Here is a 23355-nt window from a genome sequence, read left to right on the forward strand (position 1 = left end):
CAGTGGGCGCTTCTATTTGATTGGCGGTCTTCCCTGTATGACTGTGTGTCCAGTGGGCTCTTCTATTTGATGATTGGCGGTCTTCCCTGTATGACTGTGTGTCCAGTGGGCGCTTCTATTTGATGAGTGGCGGTCTTCCCTGTATGACTGTGTGTCCAGTGGGCGCTTCTATTTGATTGGCGGTCTTCCCTGTATGACTGTGTCCAGTGGGCGCTTCTATTTGATTGGCGGTCTTCCCTGTATGACTGTGTGTCCAGTGGGCGCTTCTATTTGATGATTGACGGTCTTCCCTGTATGACTGTGTGTCCAGTGGGCTCTTCTATTTGATGATTGACGGTCTTCCCTGTATGACTGTGTGTCCAGTGGGCGCTTCTATTTGATGATTGACGGTCTTCCCTGTATGACTCTGTCCAGTGGGCGCTTCTATTTGATGATTGGCGGTTTCCCTGTATGACTGTGTGTCCAGTGGGCGCTTCTATTTGATGATTGGCGGTCTTCCCTGTATGACTGTGTGTCCAGTGGGCGCTTCTATTTGATTGGCGGTCTTCCCTGTATGACTGTGTCCAGTGGGCGCTTCTATTTGATTGGCGGTCTTCCCTGTATGACTGTGTGTCCAGTGGGCTCTTCTATTTGATGATTGGCGGTCTTCCCTGTATGACTGTGTGTCCAGTGGGCGCTTCTATTTGATGAGTGGCGGTCTTCCCTGTATGACTGTGTGTCCAGTGGGCGCTTCTATTTGATTGGTGGTCTTCCCTGTATGACTGTGTGTCCAGTGGGCGCTTCTATTTGATTGGTGGTCTTCCCTGTATGACTGTGTGTCCAGTGGGTGCTTCTATTTGATTGGTGGTCTTCCCTGTATGACTGTGTGTCCAGTGGGTGCTTCTATGTGATTGGTGGTCTTCCCTGTATGTCTGCATTCCGAAATATCAGTCGATCACTGAATAGGACTGCCCACCGGACTCATGTATACGAACACCAGGGAATTGAATTGATAAAATGCAAGTTATACTGAATCGTTTCCAACAAACCTATATATCGCGCTGCTCAGCGTCTTCTCTGTAGCATGCTGACCACAGATCAGACTGCACATACAGGTTCCCCTTTAAGGTCACCTTCAGATCAATATCTGCTGATGATTGAACGAATATTCGGCTGCTTAGTGATCGTTTCTTCAACATATTTTAGTTAATCGGGTCTCTAAGGTGGCCCCACAACCCTTGGTAATTGCTGTGCATGCTTGTTTGTCCAACAGATTTTATCCCAATCTCTCCATACACATGCATGCTCTGTTTGGCCAATTGTGCATGTGTACTCAATAGGTTGAGGGGTGTAAGCCGCTGCCAGGCACCTCCATCCAAGTGTCACCTGCCCTTAAAACGAAAGAATCAGATAGTAAGACTCTGTGCTCTGTATTTCTTTCTTCCTTGATCAGTTGGTGGAGACTGGTGAGACCTCTCTACAGATTAGATGGGACCTAACCCAATAATGGTGACTTGAGGAGCTGTGCTCTGAGAATGCTAAGTACAGCAGGGACTGTTCATGTGCTCTCCCCACAGCGACACTGCACCTTTGTGAACGGGAGGTAACTAGTGATGACCCGTACACTGGACCGGACACTATCAGATCCTACACCACGTGATTTGTGCCCACACGTTACTGGGCCCGAAAGAATTGCCACATGCCACGTCAGGCTCAGCCAGATCAAAAAGAGCCACTTATTTGGAAATGCATTACAAACTTAATGTTTCCAGCAAATTAGGCTGGGAAAATCCTCTAGATACAGGTGCATCTCACTAAGTTAGAATATCATCAAGAAGTTAATTTCAGTTCTTCAATACAAAAAGTGAAACTCGTATATTATATAGAGTCATAACAAACAGAGTGATCTATTTCAAGTGTTTATTTCTGTTAATGTTGATGATTATGGCTTACAGCCAATGAAAACACAAAAGTCATTATCTCAGTAAATTAGAATACTTTATAACAACAGCTTGAAAAATGTTTTTAAAATCTGAAATGTTGGCCTACTGAAATGTATGTTCAGTAAATGCCCTCAATACTTGGTCGGGCTCCTTTTGCATCAATTACTGCATCAATGTGGCGTGGCATGGAGACGATCAGCCTGTGGCACTGCTGAGGTGTTATGGAGCCCAGGTTGCTTTGATAGCAGGGCTGTGGAGTTGGAATCATGGAGTCAGTCTGTGTCCATTTTGGTGGAGTCGGAGTCTGAATCCGTATAACATGGACTGACTCGAACTCCTAAAATATATAATAAATTGGGTACAGTAGTTGAATGCTGTTTGTGGGGAATATTTTTTCATAAGAATTTGGGAAAGTTATGAAATGTTCTAGAAATGTCTGTCCTAGTCATGATCTTAAGGTCTAGACATTTAGCTGAGATTAATCTGTGCTACAGTAAATTTATCACTTAAACATGAGCCGTGTATGAGGGAGTCGGAGTCGTGGAGTTGGAGGTTTGGCTTACCGACTCCACAGCCCTGTTTGATAGCAGCCTTCAGCTCGTCTGCATTGTTGGGTCTGGTGTCTCTCATCTTCCTCTTGACAATACCCCATAGATTCTCTATAGATTCTCTATGGGGTTAAGGTCAGGTGAGTTTGCTGGCCAATCAAGCACAGTGATACTGTTGTTTGTAAACCAGGTATTGGTACTTTTGGCAGTGTGGACAGGTGCCAAGTCCTGCTGGAGAATGACATTTCCATCTCCAAAAAGCTCGTCGGCAGAGGGAAGCATGAAGTGCTCTAAAATTTCCTGGTAGACGGCTGCGCTGACTTTGGTCTTGATAAAACACAGTGGACCTACACCAGCAGATGATATGGCTCCCCAAACCATCACTGATCGTGGAAACTTCACACTAGACCTCAAGCAGCTTGAATTGTGGCCTCTCCACTCTTCCTCCAGACTCTGGGACCTTGATTTCCAAATGAAAATTGGAATTCTGGGACCTTGTGGAGTGTTTCAATGACTGCCTTCTGGACATCTGTCAAGTCAGCAGTCTTCCCCATGATTGTGGAGCCTACTGAAACAGACTAAGGGAGCTTTTTAAATGCATAGGTAGCCTTTGCAGGTGTTTTTGTTAATTATTCTAATTTACTGAGATAATGACTTTTGTGTTTTCATTGGCTGTAAGCCATAATCATCAACATTAACAGAAATAAACACTTGAAATAGATCACTCTGTGTGTAATGACTCTATATAATATATGAGTTTCACTTTTTGTATTGACGAACTGAAATAATATAACTTTTTGATGATATTTTAATTTTGTGAGATGCACCTGTATGTGCTTATATTCAGACTCGACCTCAGCGATTCATTGCTTTTTCTTTCCAGGTGCTCACCAGATGCTGCTCCTGGCTGTGTTCGTCACTCCCATCACAGATCTGTCTTCAGACTTTTCTAAATTCCAAGAGATGATTGAAACCACCATGGACATGGAGCAGGTAAGTCCCTCCTAGGCCTTGTATAGGTTTTACCAGGAGGCCTGCTCCCCTGCTGTAAATGTACAGCACAGCCCTCCTTGTCTCAGTCCTCTCACCTGACACTATATGAGTATACGGCGCAGTAGGTCTGTATAGTCTGTACTATTTTCCTAAGGTAACGGCAACCTGCTGTTTTATACCGCTGTCTATAGACTTTAATTACATAATAGAGTTTAATGCTTTTAATAGAGTTTATTGCACAGATTACATTGATTTTAGCGGAAAGGTAATTGCTTATGTGTCCGCTCCATTATAATAAGAAAGAGAAAGCAGACATTGCTTTGGATCCTTGACGTGCTCAGGAGCGGCACTGTTCTTTTTAGTGATTTGTGATTTTTCCCTTAATATTCTCTTAGCATCCAGGTGCTGTGCAGCTTATTTTAGGCTTCTGTCAGATGTGTATATATATTTTTTTTTACTTAGTTTCAGTGATAACCTTTTATCAATTATTTGAAATATAAAAAGGCAATCCTGTAACCCCACCCACAGCCTGGCATCCACCATGGAACCAGGAAGACAAAGACCCCCGGCTGCTGCCAGCACTTGTCAGAGCCGGCTGGCAGCCTGTGAGCGGCCAGCGATAGCGCCACTCACAGGCAGTAACTGCGACAGAAGGTATTTACAAAAAGTCTCAGGGCCTGGGGGGATACATTGGGGGGGGGGGGTAATCTTAAGTAGTGGACAACCCCTTTTAATTATACAAATTCAAATGTATTTGAAATGTTTCTTAAGAAGTATAACCAATAAAGTACAGTAGGTTTGCAGAGTCTTGATATTTGTATATCCAGCAACATCTGCTTTTCACAGACTAGGCTGAAGTGTGATTGTCCTTAAGAACATGTATAATAGTGGTATAAATCTATTAATCAGCATCTTGAATATAAAAAATTTCCTTCAGCAGTAACATTAAAGTGGTATTCCCATCTCCAAGATCCTTTCTCGATATGTAGTAGGTGTAATAACAATAGTATTAGCAAATACCTCCAATTAGAAATGTAGTATAGTTTTTCTGATTCGCTATATCTTTCCTCATGTACAGGGTATTGCAGTAGCTTAGGTATCCATGGTTACGACCACTGATATAGTGACAGTTAGCTAGTTGCTAGTGGTCGTAACCATAGATACCTCAGCTACTGTTAAGATAAACTGTTCTCTTGTATTGAATTATTGTATTGACTAATTCAATCCGGGATCGTATTGTCGGTGGGGAACTCCCCACCCAATGCATGGCTGTGAGTTTCCTGGCAAGGAATAAAGATTCTCTTAAAGAAACTCTCATGTGGTGACTCCATGTCTCTTCATCTAGTACTCAGAGTCCAAATAAGCAGATTTTGGGATCAATTGAGATGGGAACGGATATTAAGGAAGATGAGAATTGGAGTACCCTGCTGCTGGGAGGAAATGAACTTTGAGATGAAGGCAGGGCTGTGGAGTCGGTAAGCCAAACCTCCAACTCCTACTCCTCAATTTCCACGACTCCGACTCCCTCATACACGGCTCATGTTTAAGTGATAAATTTACTGTAGCACAGGTTCATCTCAGCTAAAAGTCTAGACCCTTAGATCAGGAATAGGACAGACATTTATAGGACATTTCATAACTTTCCCAAATTCTTATGAAAAAATATTCCCCACAAACTGCATTGAACTACTGTACCCAATTTACTATATATTTTAGGAGTTGGAGTCAGTCCATTTTATACCAACTCCGATTCTGACTCCACCAAAATAGACACTGACTCTGCCTCCACAGCCCTGGATGAAGGGTGAAGATGCCAGTGATGGAAAGTACGGGTTGTGCCATAGAGGCATCTCTCTGCTATAATAGTATTGAAATTGACAGAAATGTACTTTTATTCCACAGCTCGGCGTATGCTTTTGAGCAGGACTAGTCCGGCGGTGGGGACTTTTCTCCGGACTAGTCTTGCCTCAGATTCTCTAATCATTCTTCCCTGGGTGTGATTGACACCCGCTATACACTCCTCATTATTGTAGGTCCACTGACTCATCACTCGCAAGCTTGCGATTTCCAATGGTCCTACCACGTTTAACTTTCTGAATATCTCACATTACAAGCAATTATCTGCTCTGCAGGAAAAGCTTTTACCAATATCTAGGGTAAGCGGCTGTGAGCATCAGTAAGTATTATTTGTAGAATTTCATAGCATGGCTGCAAATATTGTTCTTCCCTAAGCATTTCAATTAGGTCTTTCTGCTCTTCGCCTGGGATTTCATCAAGGACACACTCACAGTTTATTGTATCTGTCAGAGCTTGGCCACCTTCCATTGTCTGAGTATGTGCCCTCTATCTAGTCTCTGTGCAAGGGAACGCGCTGTCTTCAGTTGTCACCTTTACAATTATATATTACATTGTGGCTGCAACCTCCAAGGCCACAAATAAAGGCATATTCCAGGAACAAGAAAAGCAAAAATCTTCCTTCCCATTCCACTATTTTTTGCTTCACAAGTGCTCTTCTGATGAGCCACAGGCCACCCATCCTCCCTGATTAGTATATTGGAAGAATTGAATCTTTGCGTGGTGCTACTTCACAAATATATTATCAGGAGATGCCTCTTAAGAAAAGGTTGATCTTTCCCTTTGTCAGGTTAAGCACAATAAGGTTTACGAATCAAGTACAATTCTTAAAATAGAAGAAAAAAAGAATATCGCACCAAGATCTGTGGGTCAGAGTACAAAAGGTGGGATATGTGCCACTAGTGTTAGTGGCCCATAGCCGTGCGGGTCATGTCGGACACGTGTTAGTCACAGCTCTTCTGTCAATATTCTGCTCATGCTCCATCCCATAATTTCCTTAGCACTGTCATATAATTCCTTTGTTGGCCCCTTTGGCACAGGCCACGACCTGATAACTGAATGTGTTACTGCGGAACTTGTGCAGAGCTTTATAGTTTTGCTAATACCACAGCTCTGCTAATCACCAGAACTGTCACTCAAGGAGGAGAGCCCGCCCGGCCAGAAACCGGGGTGTAAGGAGACTGCATAGCTTTGAGACGCTCAAGAGACACCTTAAGAATAAAGGGACATGGTGGAGTAAGTAAGATGCGTCTAATTCAGTAAGACGTGCACGCCACTTAATGAATTAGGCGCATCTTCTCACTGCATAGATTTTAGACACAAGAGAAATGTGGCACTCACCACGAGCTGCTGTAAAAATAGTCCTTTATTCCAACATAATCGTCTGGAGAGGTGTTAGGCAGGGGGTGTGCGGGAGCGTAGAGAACTGGACGACAGCCGTTTCGCACCGCAAAACGCACTTCTACGGGTCCACTTGTTCTCTACACTCCCGCACACCCCCTGCCCACCGCCTCTCCAGACGATTATGTTGGAATAAAGGACTATTTTTACCGCAGCTCGTGGTGAGTGCCACCTTTCTCTTGTGTCTTCTAAAATCTATGCATTAATTCTATGGTGAAGCACCACCTAATAAACTGCTGGTGGCTATTATTTCCAAGAAGAGGACTGCCGACATTAATGTTTTATTGGTCTGGTGCCCGCTAGCTTCACTTCTACAGTCACAACTTCTCAGTGGATTGTGCCTCTGTGTGCCTCGCCAGAAATATTACTCCAGTCAAAAACTGGAGTACATTTTTGCCTTAAGTTTTGCCACTACAGTGGCATAATTTTTGGAACATTCTTCAATAGGTTTTCACCCTGCCCATCTTATGCTTCGCCCACTTTCGCGTTTCTGACCAGCATACACCAAAAGCCACAAATTGTTTTGCACATCTTCGAATTGCGAAACAGTTTTTTCAACTTTTCCAAGTGTTTTACTCCTGTATCTAGACAAATTACTTTGAGTCAGGGACATAGTGATTTCTGATCAAGTGTGTGATCCCACAATAAGGATTGTTGACTTATTGATTATGTAGTCCATCAATGTCTGATCGGGGGCAGCACACTCACCCAACCTCCACTGTTGTATTGAATGAAGGCTGTCAGCACCCTTTCACCACAAATAATTATTCAAGATGCCGTAATTGTACTTTACCTGTGGGTGTTGCATCGGATCAGCCACCCCCCCTTTAAAAAAAATAAATATAAAAAGTAAATAATATCATGTAATGCAGATATTGATCCTGCATGGTTCTGTAGCATCCCAGAGCACAGTTTATTATATAAATATATATTATTCTACCCTAGTGTAATACTAGTAATCATGTTAAATCTGTCTTGATATACGGTACATATATTATACTGTTCTATCTTGTCCTAGTTGTAGTTTTTCTTCATTATTTGACTACACTACTCTGGGTCATGGATTGGTCTTATTACCTTCCTGCTTTACCTCTGCAGTCAGATTTAGAGCCATGTTGACCGTTTGTAATAGGGAAGAGATATTGATCAATATTGTCTTTGCGTCTATTTTCGTCTGTCATTCAATTCCCTGTGGGCTGAATATTTATTTTGGGTTTTTATCTGTGAAAATACTAAACTTTTTATCCATTTTTATCCTATTTGAGTGGAGGTCTGTTTTGTGTTTGGCCTTCACTTGTTGTGATATTGGGTCATACCAATAAAGCATTGATGAATAGCAATAAGGAACCGTGTCTATCTTTTTCCTGCTGTCTTGTAAACTCCTATTTAATTCCCATTACAGGTAAAAGTAGAGCTGAGTAAGCACATTTTCAGGACACTGGTTCAGCTGCTACTTCGGTAGTCTGTGGCCACCGGACTAGAGCCCTGGAAATGTCTTCCTACCATCCTGCATCCCCAGTGTATCTTATCGGTAGGCGCGCCACAATGTCATTGTTATGGCACACGCATAGGCCGACTGACCAGATGAGGCAGTGGACATGCCTGCAGATTGGAAGAGGTTCGCACGGCCCTTTTGCAGAGGTCATGGACTGCGGTGGAAGCTGCTGGTTCTCAGTCCTTGTTTTCCTCAACTCTAGGTAAACTATTTTTCAGGATTTCACAAAATTTGGTCAAATGGAGCGATTGTCATAAAAGAAAGAAATAACTAATACTTAACTGGCATGTACCCCACCCAGCTGGGTATGATATTCGATCATGGCACTGCTGAGAATGACTGGCTGCAGTGGTCACATGAATGATGTACGACACGTGACCGCTGCAAGTTCGATGAGGATCAGCAGGTAGAAAAATAACCATTACTTATTTTTGGCCCCGTTTTGGCAAATTGTGAAAACCTTTTTGTAGGCCACTTTAAGGTATTTTGCAGGGCATCATGCCAGCCTTTGGGACCAGCCCATTTGTGGATTACAGGCTGCTATATTCTACTGCCTAGAGGAGATCAGCAAAGAGGTTTTATTGCTTTTATATTTGATTTAGTCCTTCTATTTGTTACCGTGCCCCCTCACTTCCTAGAGACCATTATCTATATGATAATTGGATCTTTCCCAGAACTGCAGTTAATGATTGGGATGTTCTTGACCTGCTTTTAACGAGTGGCTCTTTAAAGAGTGCGACCTCAGTCACTCTCAGCGAGCGAATGCTCATTGACCTGAAGGATGGATGTTCATGTGTTTATTTTCTCATTTAGAAATTGAAAAAAGGGACAGAAAAATACTTGTGCTGGAACATTAGGCTTATTCTTGTACATGTGCACGCATCATGCCCAGCAAAGGACATATTGTTTCATGAGATTTTTGTGCACTGAGCTTTCCAGATTGGTCACTTGAGTGAGATGGCAAAATTCGCAAACTAACACGTAAAACTTCCTTTGTGCAGACTTTTGTTTTGTTTTTCTTTTTAACCATTGTAAGAAAGGGGATTGGAAGGAATAAGAAATATAAAGAAAAAAAGATTTCTACTGCTCCTTACTGCTGGATCCACTCTTTCCTTTGGCTCGAAAGCTGCATGTGTCTTCTCAGACTTGTCCCTGCTTCTGGTGTGTAAGGTGGTAATGATCTTGTAACGGGCAAATATTTTGTTTTTAATTTATTTTTTCCTCCTCCGCTCAAAGTCAGCTGATTTGGCTGGATGCAATTCATCCAGTGCTGTCACTTTCTGCTTGGAGAGAGGCCGATCTACATTAGTGTGTGAACACGGAGCGATGTAACTTCTCCCCATACAGAAGCCTGGCTTCATGTCCTTCATTCTGTCAACGGTCCTGGCAGCGATCCAAAGCTTTATTGTGCCCGTCAGAGCGCCACAGTGACCCGATGGACGCCATTGTAGCCTTATTCCATAATATTTTAATACATGGAGTGGATAGATGTGGAATATGCCTGCGGTATAATAGGATTCTACATATGAGCCCATCGGCCATGACGGATATAAAATCCGTGTGTGTTTATCCGTCTGCAATCTTTTCTGTCATTGAAGCGTTGGATATCTAATAAAAATAAAGATTACACTGTGTGAAATACAGCATCTTTTTTTAATACAAGGTTGCACTTTTATGATTGCTTATTAATAATGAAGTCGAAAAAATAATTTTCAGTTTTATTTATTTTTGTTGGACCATAAACAGAATTTAATGTCGATTTAAAAAAAAAAACAAAAAAAAACTTAAGTCCTTTTGAAGCGTGTGAAGTGTTATGGGCTCGGGATGTGAATTAAAAAGCTGTCGCTACAATAAGTGACTTTGGCATACGGGACGTGATTTCTGCTCCTCTACCTGATATTTGAATATTCCTTTTTATTAAGTAATTTCTACTTAGGGTAGATACATTGTTGTGGGGAGGAGATAAGAGATTTCCTATTGCTGGACTATTTCTAATTCTTCGGAAGTAGAGATGTAATTCCGTTTTCAATGTATAACTCATTTTAATCATGAATGTGCAGCGTATGTATGTACGCTCCTTGTCCGGGAAGACGCGCACATGTTCGCTAGTCATAGAAATAGGATCGATGCTTTGTATTTGCGTCCCATACAGTCCAGAAAGGAAAGAGCTGAATGGTCCTTTTATTATGTGGAAATGGATTTATAGATTGGAGTAGTTGTATGTAACAAAGCAGAGATCAACCATTCAAGACTTTTTTTTTTCCTCCATTTTTCCAGCCTCAATTTTCAGGGCACCTCCAGTATCTACAGAGTTATTGCACCATACACCAACCTTGGCCATGTGCACACGTTGAGTATTTGCAGCAGATTTTTCTGCAGCAAAACAAAGGGTGACAAGAAATCACTGTGTAAAATAAGCTCTTTTTTATGTGAGCTTTCCCCCCATTCATTGGAATGGGTGAAAAACGGTGCAAAAACGTTAAAATAGTTGACGTGTTGCCGATTTTAAAAAATAGAAATAAAGAAGGAATAAGCAGCGTGTGCGTGAGACTTTAGAAATCTTACTCAGTTTCTTGGTACAGTAAAACGCTACAGGTTTTTATTCCCACAAGAAAAGTACAACATGTAAACAGGCCCTTACTGTATAGGCTTGCTTACCTTTTAGTGAAAGAACTGGTGTAAGATTCTCTTAAATGCACGAATATATACCGTAGGTACATTCAGGAATGTTCATGGACTGCTAGACAGATGGTGAGAATCCGCCAGTGAGCTCTTTCTGGATAGGAGTTTGTAACTCGTCTTTTACTGAAATCCTCTCTGCTTATTTAGAACCTCAGACTACAATGTTGAGCTGAACTTTATTCATTTGCAACAATGAGATCGTTAAAACACAGATAAGACAGGTAAAACTCCCGGTTATGGCAATGTCCACACGTTTTTCAGACTGATTACTCCTGGAATCCCCTCTGAAAAAGTGGCTCAAAAAATGGATATAATATACATGTTCAGTATTTTATTTTTTTTTTTACTACTTTTAACTGATTCAGTGTTCGGAAACCCTGGAGTTTTTACAAGAAGTGACATGTTCATTCTTTGGGCAGCTTCGTTCAGAAGAAGCAATTGGGAAATGATGCCGACCAGCACAAAAACGCTGGTGGAGCCGCTTCATGAAAAAAAGACGACATTTTCCTGAAGCTGCTTTGTGAAAGAAAACTTTCGCCGTGTGCACAAAGCATGGGAGGGTAGGGCTACTTTTAGCAGTGCTCTGCTGCTGCTGACAAAGCTCCCCATAGCCCTCCACCCCTTGTATCTGTACATATACAGCAGGGTGTATCTAAATGTACATAGACTGTATGTATACTCAGTGTACTGTATATACAGTCCTGCTCATTGTTATTGGCACCCATGAAGTTTAAGTACATAATGTGGAATATCTCCTGAAAAAAATGAATGAAGTAAGTTTTTTTGTATAGAGCACTCGTGTTAAATACAATAGAGCAAATAATAAACAATAATTTACAACCAAAATCAATTGACGGGAAAAATATAACCAGCTAAGGCTGTGTGCCCATGTTGCGTTTTTTAAGCGTTTCCGCAGCAGCAAAAACGCTTAAACACTTGGTAGAAGGTCTGCCATGTTCCCCAATGATAATCCGCATGTGCTGTGTACATGCTACGGAAATTTCCGCTGCGGATTATCATTGCGGAAAAAAACGCAGCACTACCAATTATTTTGCGGAAGCGCTGCGTTTTCGCCGCCATTGACTTGCATTAGAACGCGCCAATTCCGCAAGACTGCATCTGTACTTGCATAATTGGCGCTTTCTAATGTTAAGATGGTACCCGAGTGTGGAGGACAGGAGACTCTCCTCCACACCCAGATACCATTAAAAGCTGTAAAAAAAGAATAAAATAAAAAATAAAGATTATATTCACCTTCCGTTGGCCCCCGGACTCCTTCTCTGTGCTGGCTGCCGACAGATCGCGCAGGACTGAAGCACCTGCGGTGACGTCACAGTCATGTGACGGCAGGTCTTTCAGTACAGCGTACCGCGATCTGCCGGCGGCCAGCACAGGAGCGCAGCAAGACAGCGCGGGCCATCAGAGGGTAAGTATAGGTTTATTTTTTTATTTTTTGACATTCTCTCAGGTCACACTAAATAAATCCATGCCGTTTGCATGGATTTATATAGTGTGACTGAGTTTTCAAGCACTTTCCAAGTGATGCTAAAATCGCTTGGAAAGCGCTTGACACCCGCATGTGGAAATGCCAGTGAAGAACGCTTCATTTCCTCATGTCCCTGGCAGGAAAACGCATGTATAATCCGCATGCGTTTTTTTCTGCCAGGGAGATGCAGAAACGCTCAGGAAAAAATCCTGAGCATTTCTGCATCGTGGGCACCCTTTTCATTAATTTAGTATGGAAACACATTTTGACTTGCCTGTGGTAAATTACAAAAGAGATTCTCCTGTGATTGTAGGTGCCCATATGACATGAATTAGACAATGAATGATGACTGCAGTGGTTTAAAAAGCCACATGGTAGGCCCTGTTCCCTTGTCACAATGGTGAAGACAAAGGAGCTGTCTGAGGACATCGGAACTGCTATTAGCAAACGCAAGACTTCCAAAGGGTATAAGGTCATCTCCAAAGACCTTGTTATCCCAGTTTCAACAGTACACAATGTTATTAAGAAGTTTGCCAAGCATGGAACAGTCAAGAACCTCCCTGGACCCCTGAACCCTGAAAGAGGAAAAGTGACTAGATGTCTTCGAAGGTTGGTGCGAATGGTGGAAAAACACCACGTCAAAGACCTGAAGGCCAACCAGGAACAGTCTGCAGTCATGGTTTCAACAAATACCATACACCGCACACTAAACTAAGCAGAGCTTTATGGGCGAAGGCCAAGGAACAAACCATTGCTGAAGAAAAGACCTAAAAAGGAACGACTGATCTTTGCCAAAGAGTACCTTGATAAACCACAATCCTTCTGGGAAAATGTTCTGTGGACAGATGAAACAAAAATAGAGCTTTTTGGCAATGCAAAGCAACAGTTTGTCTACAGACGGCACAGTGAAGCTTATAAGGAATGATCGCCTTACCAACAGTTAAAGCGAACATGTCAGCAGGATTTTGCTAAGTAAACTACAGGTATTGTCATGTTGGTGCCGTTTACACTGATTAAAATGATACCTGAAGTGAAGAAATCAGTCTTGATGTACTTGTGTAATCTTTATTTGCAGTTTGGAGATAATTAGATCTCCTGTGGGCAGGTGTTATCTTGCTGATCTGGCCTAGAGCACAAGGAAAGATTCTGTCTACAGTCCCGCCCCGGAGCACGGTCCTATCATTAGCTCAAAACTGCAAACACGGATTACACAAGAACCACAAGATGGATTTATTCACTTCAGGTATCATATTAATCAGTGCAGCAGCCCCATCATGACAATGCCTGTAGTTTACTTAGCAAAATCTTGCTGACAGATTTGCTTTAAGCATGGTGGAGGATCCATAATGCTGTGGGGTTGCTTTGCTGCGTCTGGTACTGGAGGCCTTAACCATATCACCGGAATCATGAAATCAGAGACTTATCAAGAGATTTTAGAGTGAAATATCCTACCCAGTGTAAGAAACCTTGATTTGAGTCGAAGATCGTGGGTCCTTCAGCAAGACAACGACCCAAAGCACACATCCAAAAGTACAGAGGAATGGTTGAAAAAGAAAAAAATGGACTCTTTTTTTAAAATGGCCAGCAATGAGTCCTGGCCTCAATCCCATTGAAAATCTTTGGGGTGAGCTGAAATCTGCCATTGGGATAAAGAACCCTGCAAACATTCAAGAGCTTGAACAAACTGCAATGGAAGAATGGGAGAAAATTCCAGCTGAGAAGTGCAAGAAGCTTATAGGTGGCTACAAGAAACATTTGGAGGCTGTCAGCAATGCCAAAGGGTGTGCAACCAAGTATTAATTAGGGGAGCCTTTATTGCTGCACATGCTGTTTATTGTTTCTTCTTTGAAATTGCAACATGGACTTTGAAAAACAATGTTTTATTGTTGTATTACTTTGGATCACTAATTAAAAAATCCTGAGGATATAACTTTGTACAATATCTTCAGAAATAAATGGAAATGTACCAGTCTATGAAAAAAATGAAGGGGTGCCAATAATGGTGAGCAGCACTGTAAACGCTGCTGTATACTCCATTATATGAATACATTCATAGTTCATTCCCCATCTCGCTTTCAGTGAAGCCGAACAAAGGATAATCTTTAATGCCACGGCTGGAGTTCTGGTGCTTTGTGCATTGCTTCTATTCCCTGTATCCATGTCCTATGCAGGAGGTTGTGCTGATGCTTTGTGAGACCCCAATGGTTAGTGTGAGAGGGATTTAGGCGGGGATACAGGTCTGTGCTCACTGCTGGCTTGCAGCCCAGCACGAAGATTGATGGGAAATGTAGTGAGACGTGAACAGACAATTCTGAAGAGGGAGTGATGACTATGACAACAGAGCTGATGCCAGGGTACTGGAAGCGAAGCAGAAAGGCATGAAACTTTGGCAGGAAAAGGTATATGGGGATCTTCAGGGGCATAATGCTTAGGTATTTATGGTAAAACCAGTAACTGAGTCAGGGTAGTGGACAATCTCTTTAAGTATCCACTAAGATACCACTTAGAGGTGATATGTGGTGGCTACATACTCATTCTCAAGGGGATCATGAACAAGGCCCTTGTCTTTCCCCATGATATTTGCCTACCCAATGGCTAATCCCTTTTTGAGCATTTTGCAATTCTTAAATGTCCTATACCCTCCCTCTCTTCTTGTTCCCTTTGTGTTTGAGATTGTATCTTAGTCGCCCAGTAAATAATTCGGAGGTCTTCATTTTAACATCTTGATCTATTCCAGTAACTGCAAAGTCACGCATTTTCTCCAAACTACAGACAATTTAAATAAATGGTAATGCCGTGTGTGTAAATTGTATATTAATGCGCTTTTACCTCAGGAGAAATGTAAATTCTCAGAAACCATGGAAGTAGTCAAAAGTCTATGCAAACTAATAGAACTCTTAATGTTGCTTGTTTCCAGATGATGATTTAAGATTCAGACAAACTTTCTTTAAGAGAATAAAGTGAATATTGATGCTGCATGATTTTACATAATCTATGCCTGTAACATTAACACAACATTGTTTTTTTTCCTCTGGAACTGTTAGAAAAAGATTTTCTACTAAAAATGAGTATAAATAAAATCCTAGAGATTCAATTCCATATTATCCCTTGGGAGCATTCTACTCAGCTATTACTTAAAAGAACACAATGTATAAAAAAATACCCCAGCAATTCCTCCTTTAAAGGGGTTGTTTCCTCTTCATTAATGAGTAAAATTATGAAATACATGTAAAGACAAGCGACTTTGCAATTTACCGCTTATTAAAAATCCTTTTTTGCTAATAGAAGTATTTTTATTTCTATAGTTTACAGCTTGTCGTCTGGGTTACCAGCCACCCTGCACACTCAGTGTGGCTGGTAACCTAGGAAACTAGCTCGACCAAGCTGCAGGATCTATACTTTAGAGCATGTAAGTGCCAGTTTGAATCTGTTTGGATCCAATTAGCTTCACTCTGCCCCTGTTGCACTTCTCTCATGCTGCAGCAGCATGGGAAAGTGCGTGACCATGCCAATGGCCTAAACCGTCAATATTCAGGAGTGTGCCACCCCGCGACAAGCAGGAAGTCAGGAGGCAGAGGTGCGGTGTGCTCTTAAAGAGATGAGACAAACCTTTTAATCTCCTTATAAGATTAGCCTTGACCTTCTCCTCCTCACTGTCATGTCTGTGGATATATCACAACTGGCTATAGCAGGAGCTTCTCTCCTCTGCCCTATATGTAGTAAGACAAAGAATTGCTAAGCTCCACCCCTTTGACAGAACTTCAGTCAGCCTCCTGCCCGATCACCAGGAGATTATTCAATCTGTTCTCTGCAGGATTTCTACAGGATTTACTGCTGCAATATCATGCAGAAAATGCTGCAGACTAGTACAATCCGACAAAACATCAGATAGCACTCGTGCCAGTGTTAGTCGCTGGAGGCTGTCCATATACAGTACAGACCAAAAGTTTGGACACACCTTCTCATTTAAAGAAATTTCTCTATTTTCATGACTATGAAAATTGTACATTCACACAGAAGGCATCAAAACTATGAATTAACACGTGGAATTATATACTTAACAAAAAAGTGTGAAACAACTGAAAATATGTCTTATATTCTAGGTTCTTCAAAGTAGCCACCTTTTGCTTTGATGACTGCTTTGCACACTCTTGGCATTCTCTTGATGAGCTTCAAGACGTAGTCACCGGAAATGGTTTTCACTTCACAGGTGTGCCCTGTCAGGTTTAATAAGTGGGATTTCTTGCCTTATAAATGGGTTTGGGACCATCAGTTGTGTTGTGCAGAAATCTGGTGGATGCGCAGCTGATAGTCCTACTGAATAGACTGTTAGAATTTGTATTATGGCAAGAAAAAAGCAGCTAAGTAAAGAAAAACGAGTGGCCATAATTACTTTAAGAAATGAAGGTCAGTCAGTCCGAAAAATTGGTCAGACTTTGAATGTGTCCCCAAGTGCAGTAGCAAAAACCATCAAGCGCTACAAAGAAACTGGCTCACATGAGGACCTCCCCAGGAAAGGAAGACCAAGAGTCACCTCTGCTTCTGAGGATAAGTTAATCCGAGTCACCAGCCTCAGAAATCGCAGGTTAACAGCAGCTCAGATTAGAGACCAGGCCAATGCCACACAGAGTTCTAGCAGCAGACACATCTCTTCAACAATTGTTAAGAGGAGACTTTGTGCAGCAGGCCTTCATGGTAAAATAGCTGCTAGGAAACCACTGCTAAGGACAGGCAACAAGCAGAAGAGACTTGTTTGGGCTAAAGAACACAAGGAATGGACATTAGACCAGTGGAAATCTGTGCTTTGGTCTGATGAGTCCAAATTTGAGATCTTTGGTTCCAACCACCATGTCTTTGTGCGACGCAGAAAAGGTGAACGGATGGACTCTACATGCCTGGTTCCCACCGTGAAGCATGGAGAAGGAGGTGTGATGGTGTGGGGGTGCTTTGCTGGTGACACTGTTGGGGATTTATTCAAAATTGAAGGCATACCGAACCAGCATGGCTACCACAGCATCTTGCAGCGGCATGCTATTCCATCCGGTTTGTGTTTAGTTGGACCATCATTTATTTTTCAATAGGACAATGACCTCAAACACACCTCCAGGCTGTGTAAGGGCTATTTGACCAAGAAGGAGAGTGATGGGGTGCTACGCCAGATGACCTGGCCTCCACAGTCACCAGACCTGAACCCAATCGAGATGGTTTGGGGTGAGCTGGACCGCGGAGTGAAGGCAAAAGGGCCAACAAGTGCTAAGCATCTCTGTGAACTCCTTCAAGATTGTTGGAACACCATTTCCGATGACTACCTCTTGAAGCTCATCAAGAGAATGCCAAGAGTGTACAAAGCAGTCATCAAAGCAAAAGGTGGCTACTTTGAAGAACCTAGAATATAAGACATATTTTCAGTTGTTTCACACTTTTTTGTTAAGTATATAATTCCACATGTGTTAATTCATAGTTTTGATGCCTTCAGTGTGAATGTACAATTTTCAAAGTCATGAAAATACAGAAAAATCTTTAAATGAGAAGATGTGTCCAAACTTTTGGTCTGTACTGTATATGATTTTTTTTTTTTTTCCCTCGCAAAAAGTTTGCATGTTCCCGTTTAGTCTGATATTTAGATTGCACTTGGCCATGCAAGTCAATGAGTGTATGGAAATCATTCGACTCTACTCGGATGACATCAGAGTGCGGTCTGATTTCCATGCACTGACAATGGAGAAGATGGAGAAATTTTGTTCTCCATCTTCCCCTCAGTGTGCTCTGATTCTCGCATCCGGGTTTGATCAGTGTCACTTGCATATTTGACCCGATTCTCTCGAATGAGAGAATCTACGGCCGTCTGCATGAGCCCTAAGAAACTGTATTTGATCACTTGCATTTTAAAATGTTGATGTATGAAAACGGATGGGGCACGGATGTCACACTAGTGTAAAATACAGACACACAGATTTTATATGGATGACAATCATCAGTTTTCTATTTAATTTTTATATGCTCGAGTGAATTTAGCTTGACAAGTTACTAATTTATTAATGTGTGATTTCGTGTTTCTTTTTGAATAAAATAACATACAGACATCTACTAATGGCAGCCATTACAGTGTATATAGGTTTACTTTTATTTAAAAGGAGACCTGTCACAAGTGTCCAGTTTTTGCTCTTTAATTCCTGTTGCTCCCCTGAGTATTCTGTTTTTCTTTGAAATCCGCCATACGGTTTCGGAGATCTGGGCCCTTTTATTTTGTGCTAATTTTTAGCATCTTCATTAAGGGGGCGTGGCTCACAGGATCCTCAGGGGCGTGTCTATAGTAAGCTCTGCATAATTACCCTGTAAGCCACGCCCCCATTGAAAAGACCGTACAAATTGCACTAAATAAAGATACCCATATCTCTGGAACCATATGGCAGATATAAAAGAAACAAACATTGAGGGAAAAAAAGAATGGTTTTAATAACCTTTTTTTTTTCTGGTGTATTTTATGATCGTATTTTATTTTTTTTCAGTCGAGTTGCCAAGGTGCAGTTTAACGATCTAACTGCTGGAGTTCAAGCTTTCTCCGATCCTGCCCTGTGTGTTGTTTTTACACACTGCGGCCATGCTGTAACATGTCGAGAACCTTTTCCTCAATAATATTCGTGATTTTTTTCCCTTTTTTTTTGTCTGACCATAAAACCTTTAATATAATATCTTTTTCTTTTGTTACTGTATAGTGACTTCCTTTAGGTTTTTAGTGTTTTGATGTATTTCGGTCAGTGACTACAAGAATGCAGCTAGAACTCCTTGTCACAGCGAGCCTCTGCCGCAGGCGCAGAAACACTGGAGCCAAGTCCGGCTTTTATTATCCATAATTTAGAAAGTGTCGGCAGACCTCTATGGTCATTTCTTCCAAGTGGCACCACAGGGTTTTATACTAGATCAGCAGATGCTCAACAGTCGCCACACCTGCCAAGGTGACTTCTCAGTAACACTAGCTTTTCTCATATCATAAAAGTGGACAAGGATTACAATGGAAGCGATAGCTAGGGTGTAGGGTTGCAGATTTACGAAGACATATTATACATTCAAATTTTGGTAAAGTAATATGAATGGAGAGGTCTGTCATTTTTATCGTAGGTACACTTCAACTATGAGAGACAGAAAGAATCTTAAAAAAAAAAAAAAAAAAATCCTGACGATCACATTGTATGATTTTTACATAATTATTTAATATTTTATTGCATGAAATATGTATTTGATACAATAGAAGAACAGAACTTAATATAAAGTATAGAAATCTTTGTTTGCAATTACCGAGGTCAGACGTTTCCTGTAGTTTTTGACCAAGTTTGCACACACTGCAACAGGGGTTTTGGCCCGCTCCTCCATACAGATCTTCTCCAGACCTTTCAGGTTTCGGGGCTGTTGCTGTGCAACATTGAGTTTCAGCTCCCTCCAAAGATTTTCCTATGTGCCATCCTTATAAAGGACTGGCACATAGGAAAAGTAAAGCAGTTATAAAGATGGACATCGTGGCTATAGTCACATCGGAAAGGAGTTGTTTTCTTATTTGTTCTAAGTGCTGTCTTATGTAGACATATCTTTTAGCTTATTCTGTGGACATTTTTTTTTCTTCTAGGTGGAAAATCATGAATTTCTTGTGAAACCTTCTTTTGATCCCAACTTGACCGAATTAAGAGAAAAGATGGACGAGCTTGAGAAAAACATGCAGTCTACTCTAAATGGTGCAGCTAGAGAGCTTGGTGAGTGTGGTCCTCATAAGCCGATGGGGTCAGTCAGATCTGGTACTGCAACTACTGCTTATTAGTGATGAGCGCAGGTGCTCGCTACTCGAGTTTGCCTAGGGTGCTCGGGAACGCTCAGAGTATCTCGGGTGACTTGTTAGAGTCCCTGTTCCCGCATGTTGCGCGGCTGTTAGACATTGCCTGACAAACATGGGCAATCCCCGCGTGTTTTGTGGCTGTCTAAAAGCCACAAAACATGTGGCCTTGGGGACACGAACATGTCACTCGAGCACCCTCTGTACTATGTGCGTTCCCGAGCACCGAGTAACAAGCACTTGTGCTCATCACTACTGCTTATTGATTCACTTTTAGCAGGGCTCCACCAATGCCTTGCTATCTGTGCCAGTCCAATGTCTTACTTGCTATCGGTCCCATTGTGTTAAATGTATTTTTTCTAAGTTATTTTCAATATTCCAAATCTCTATTTATGAAAGGGGAAAAATTTTTATAATTTTGTCTGTCTCAAACTTTTGGTCACAACTGTAGGTTATCTGAATTCTTGCAATTTTCAGTCTGGCCGCTTAACTTGAACACTATACATAATTACATAGGTTGGAAAAATACCTAGGTTCGTCAAGTACAGCCTTTCTTCCCCAAATATACATTTTGCCACTAAATTACAACCCACAATGTTATGTGTACAGAGAAAATCGAGTGGTGATTTTCTTAGTAAATAGGTCCCCACTCGCTCTACATTACTCTCCGCAGCGATGACTGGGTTCGATGGACGGTCTGCACAGGGTTCAGGAGGGTGAGATTAAAGGCGCATTTAGTAAATGATCAATTGGGCATGTACTCTGCATTACATCCATTGTCTGCTGATGGACTACACGCTTAATTGATGGGCTTGTAATGCAATGGGTGTGGTGGGCCATCCCCTTAACACGGCCCCTTCTGCTTGTTTCCCTTTAATTACTGTAAATCTTCCCGCTCATACATGGACTCCGGCTTCACCCTTCAGCTTTCATTGTCAGCTGCTCTGATTTCACCAGTTTTTCATTTTCATTATGGATTTCAGAATCAACTAACTAATGTCGATTAATAGACAGTATGTAAATGTGCACATCAGCAGCGTGCCTCATCAGCGCCGACATTGACATCGCTTTCTAGAAATGAAAAGAACATCCCTTCTCCATTGTACAGGGAAAAAAATGCCGGAGTTGACATGACGTCTCCATACACTTTGCTGGAAGTGTACCTTATACTGTCTACTAAGTGCTCCCTGGAGACCTTTATGCTCTGCGCCGACCCTGTCACATTGGCTTCTTATATGGGCACGGGAAATGGTTGTTAAAACCTAAAAGTGACATGACAAAAGCACAAGTTATCATTGCGGTAATAAGTTTGGTGGAAACTTCATTAACTGCAGAGAACAAGTCAGGCTTTTCTATGTGACAGCTGTAAGAACTTGTCGAGATTTTTGTCTTCCATTTTCTGTCCCCGACACACAGGTCTGGATCCTGGAAAAAGCATAAAGTTGGAATCGAACGCACAGCTCGGTCACTATTTCCGGGTGACCTGCAAGGAGGAAAAGGCTCTGAGGAACAACAAGAAGTTCTCCACAATTGATATTCAGAAGAACGGAGTGAGGTTCACAAACAGGTATCGATTGGTGTCACCGCTTACTTCTTGTCTGTGTTTTAAGTTCATCATATCATGGCTTCAGTTTTATAAAGTATCTCTGATCCTTTGCATTTGAGACCGAGCAGATCTTGTTGCCATTAAAGTGGCCCATTTTTTTTTTTCATTTTCAATGATGATTCTGCAACAAAATGATTTTTTTTTCTCACTTGTCATCTGTGTGCAGTCTCTGTAGTCTGTTATTTCACAGCAATATCTATTAATAATAATAATTTACAAGACCATTTACAGTTTCCTATGCTAAACAATTGCATTGTATACTGCGGCTCCGTATGGCATCCTTTTTTTTTTTTGCTCATTTATTTACTTGAATAGGCAAGTCTCATCCGATTTACGGCGTGCTGTGATTTTTTTTAACATGTCGGGTTGTGAAAACAATCGCTAGTCTTCACTGACCTATTGAATAATATTGGCCCAATTGCAGTCCCTTTCCTTGCAAAAAATACCGATAATACAGTCGTGTGAACAAGCCCTTAGTCGTCAGACTTGGGAGCTGAGCGCTGATCGATTTGTATTAGATTTTTCTGACAAGCTAGCAGAAGCAAATAGAAGGACTATTTGGGGTGTGGGTGTTGCTTAATTTTGCATTCAGAAAGTTCAGGAAAAATGTAAAAAACAACTGAAAAGATCCACAATAGTGTTGAGCGAGCACTAAAATGCTCGGGTGCTCGAAGCTCGGGCCGAGCTCACTGTGATACTCGGGTGCTCGACCCGAGCAATGAGCCCAATGTTAGTCTATGGGAGACTCGAGCATTTTAGCGGTGGCACCCCCGGCAGTCTTTTAAAAACCTAACAAGTGCCCAAAACGATAGTGACAGTGCTCAAATGACATGGGGACAGCATGAGGATCGCCCCAGGAAGCATTTCTGACCCCCAGGTCACTGCTGTCAACAACGTGGTCAGAGGTATTAAGCCACTTTTACGGGCTCACAATAAAACGTTCAAAAACGAAAGTGAAACTTTTTTCCTGTGAAATATGTTAAGGAACATCCTTTCCAGGGAAAAGACTTGTGTATAAGTTAAAATAAATGACCAAAAACAAAAATACTCCTCCACACCTTCGGCTATGTTCACAAGTAGCATTTTTTATGCTTTTTTGCACTTTTGTATTGCTTTCAACTATGACAAATGCATTCACCGGGAAATGTCATTTTAACATTTTACAACCTTATCTGGCCATGTGCTGTGTGACACATGCATAAAGTGCTGAAAAGACATGGGAACAGCATGGGGAAGACCCCTGGAAGCATCTCTGACTCCCAGGTCACTGTCTAAAAGTGTGCCCATCATAAGTGATCCTTGCCGCATCAGAAGATGCAGACTTGCAACTATCCCCATGCAAGTTCTAGTCCCAGGGCAGTGTTCAATTGTACCTCCCCCATTCCTTGCAATGCAAGCTCAAGTATGCAGCCTGCCACCCACCCACCCCCAGGCTGCAATACCATACTGCTTGCTTGCTTGAACTTGAAATTGGGCCTTTTAGGCATGTGGAGGCGGAATCTGGCCACCACGTCATGGCTGTGTCGGCGGCCTGGAATCCATACTC

General features: G+C 41.9%; 1 protein-coding gene across 1 annotated transcript in view; it reads left to right on the top strand.

Moving 5' to 3' along the window:
- MSH2 (mutS homolog 2) overlaps positions 1-23355 on the top strand; it is a 150289-nt gene that overhangs the window by 58178 nt on the left and 68756 nt on the right. The window contains 3 exon segments of the mRNA XM_073672082.1: positions 3354-3463; positions 20003-20126; positions 21620-21770. Of these exon segments, the coding sequence (XP_073528183.1) occupies positions 3354-3463; positions 20003-20126; positions 21620-21770 (385 nt within the window).

The sequence above is a fragment of the Phyllobates terribilis genome, unplaced genomic scaffold, assembly GCF_046119375.1.
Source record: "Phyllobates terribilis strain yellow unplaced genomic scaffold, ASM4611937v1 Scaffold_3__8_contigs__length_932513732, whole genome shotgun sequence".
Classification (NCBI taxonomy): Eukaryota; Metazoa; Chordata; class Amphibia; order Anura; family Dendrobatidae; genus Phyllobates; species Phyllobates terribilis.